At 27.4% G+C, this 2,812-nt stretch overlaps 1 protein-coding gene across 1 annotated transcript in view; it reads right to left on the reverse strand.

The window, feature by feature from the left end:
- Window positions 1-518: 518 nt before the first annotated feature.
- Window positions 519-2,812, reverse strand: part of LOC117113690 (adhesion G-protein coupled receptor D1-like) — a 2,992-nt gene continuing 698 nt past the window's right edge. The window contains exons 2-6 of the mRNA XM_033257109.1: window positions 2,371-2,450; window positions 2,054-2,219; window positions 1,560-1,625; window positions 1,056-1,114; window positions 519-522 (exon numbers count right to left, since the gene is read on the reverse strand). Of these exons, the coding sequence (XP_033113000.1) occupies window positions 519-522; window positions 1,056-1,114; window positions 1,560-1,625; window positions 2,054-2,219; window positions 2,371-2,450 (375 nt within the window). The remainder of the gene's footprint in view (window positions 523-1,055; window positions 1,115-1,559; window positions 1,626-2,053; window positions 2,220-2,370; window positions 2,451-2,812) is intronic.

Raw genomic sequence — 2,812 nt, forward strand, 5'->3', positions numbered from 1 at the left:
TGCTACCATTTATTATCTATTTATACCATTTATTATCTATTTATATACACCATAGACCTAAATAATATAAAGTAATTTTAAGACAGGAAAAAAAAACCCCCAAAAACAACTGCTATAGATCTATAGAGGATACGCCCTCTTCCGTGCATTATTTACAGTTTGCTGGATCTCAAAAGGGATACTATGTATATAAAGTAATTTTAGTGCACAGAAAAAACCCAGAAACAGCAAGCGGAACAATGCAAAGAATAATATAAATTAAAACGTATACATATTATAATAATATATATATTTTTTAAATATATAATGTAAATATGTTTATAAACTTATGATTACAGTAGATGTATTTAACTTTACTAGTATTAATGTATTGTAGGTTTTGGTGATCGAGCTTTGGTCATTTACAATACATTTTTGGTAAAATATCAATTCATTATTATCGATGAGGGCGCTTACTGTTTGCGGCTGAATACTGAACCGAGCCTTTCTCTTGGACCAATGTATCTTCATTGCCGTTCTCACCTGAACAGTGTTTATAAAATGAATTTATAATTATTACAATACGTTTACAATTTTAAAAAATAATTTTAAAAAACTGTTATATTATTATAGAAAATTTATATTTATATATAAATGCACTATTTTTACTTATATTTTTTTTTCTGGACAAACAATGAAATGAGATTGTAATATTTACCCAAAACAGAAAAATCGCAAGCATTGTGAAGATTAAGGTATGTTTATTTCCGAAAATTGTTGCAGCAACGTTTCCAATGTTAGTGGAGAAGTTGTAAACACTTATTAAAGTAGTTAAAAAAATGTGTCAAAAGCAAATGCAACATTATCATACATTAACGTTAAATTGCTAGCTGTGTACCTTATACAAATCAAATAATAAACATAGGCCTTAAAAACAAGATAGCTATTAAATGAAGAATGGTGACGAACCTCTTTACTAAACAGGCAGTGCATGAAGAACAGAAACACCCCTTGTGGACCATTGCAAACGGTGAAAATAGTACCTATGGCAACACACGAATTTCGAGCAAGCAAACCGAATATCCATGGCAACCCAAGAATAGGTGACAGCATAATCACGCCTTTCAAAGACGATCTAAAAGTAATTAATTTCCGACATTAAAAAAAATAAAATTTAATGTTTTTTTATTATTTATAAGATAAGTAATTTTCCTTAATTGTAATACATAGTAAATAATGATAACAATATTAATACTATGAAAATGATGATAATGATAATATACCTTGCATCTTTCCATTGGGATACTATGTATATAAAGTAATTTTAGTGCACGGAAAAAACCCAGAAACAGCAAGCGGAACAATGCAAAGAATAATATAAATTAAAACGTATACATATTATAATAATATATATATTTTTTAAATATATAATGTAAATATGTATATAAACTTATGATTACAGTAGATGTATTTAACTTTACTAGTATTAATGTATTGTAGGTTTTGGTGATCGAGCTTTGGTCATTTACAATACATTTTTGGTAAAATATCAATTCATTATTATCGATGAGGGCGCTTACTGTTTGCGGCTGAATACTGAACCGAGCCTTTCTCTTGGACCAATGTATCTTCATTGCCGTTCTCACCTGAACAGTGTTTATAAAATGAATTTATAATTATTACAATACGTTTACAATTTTAAAAAATAATTTTAAAAAACTGTTATATTATTATAGAAAATTTATATTTATATATAAATGCATTATTTTTACTTATATTTTTTTTTTTCTGGACAAACAATGACATGAGATTGTAACATTTACCCAAAACAGAAAAATCGCAAGCATTGTGAAGATTAAGGTATGTTTATTTCCGAAAATTGTTGCAGCAACGTTTCCAATGTTAGTGGAGAAGTTGTAAACACTTATTAAAGTAGTTAAAAAAATGTGTCAAAAGCAAATGCAACATTATCATACATTAACGTTAAATTGCTAGCTGTGTACCTTATACAAATCAAATAATAAACATAGGCCTTAAAAACAAGATAGCTATTAAATGAAGAATGGTGACGAACCTCTTTACTAAACAGGCAGTGCATGAAGAACAGAAACACCCCTTGTGGAGCATTGCAAACGGTGAAAATAGTACCTATGGCAACACACGAATTTCGAGCAAGCAAACCGAATATCCATGGCAACCCAAGAATGGGTGACAGCATAATCACGCCTTTCAAAGACGATCTAAAAGTAATTAATTTCCGACATTAAAAAAAATAAAATTTAATGTTTTTTTTTTATTATTTATAAGATAAGTAATTTTCCTTAATTGTAATACATAGTAAATAATGATAACAATATTAATACTATGAAAATGATGATAATGATAATATACCTTGCATCTTTCCATCTGTTGTCACTGTCGGTTTTTAGATAAATTATTCGCCAAACGAATATCGATACAACACTATTTACCTTAAAGATATTATATAAAAATTCGGTAACATTAATCTTATATATCATGTTATACTATTGTCAGTATTATATTTATATGCGAGTTTACATAATTAATTTTATGGATATTTATTTTTTAAATAATAAAAACAAAACTTAAACAATACCAATACAATAAAAAGCATCAATAACACAACAATGATTTAATATAGCAGAAACTCTTACCAGCACTGCAATATATATACGCAGGAACAATGAATTTTTGTATATTTTTATATTTCTATAGCTGCCTTATTATTAACTATATTTTTGTCTCATAGTTACCTTACTGTATTTACTGCCTATTTACTGTTTTTATCATTGACTTTGACATAGACTTATTC

The sequence above is a fragment of the Anneissia japonica genome, unplaced genomic scaffold (genome assembly GCF_011630105.1).
Source record: "Anneissia japonica isolate Jap-2015-1 unplaced genomic scaffold, ASM1163010v1 scaffold2576_len324117_cov159, whole genome shotgun sequence".
In the NCBI taxonomy this organism is placed as follows: Eukaryota; Metazoa; Echinodermata; class Crinoidea; order Comatulida; family Comatulidae; genus Anneissia; species Anneissia japonica.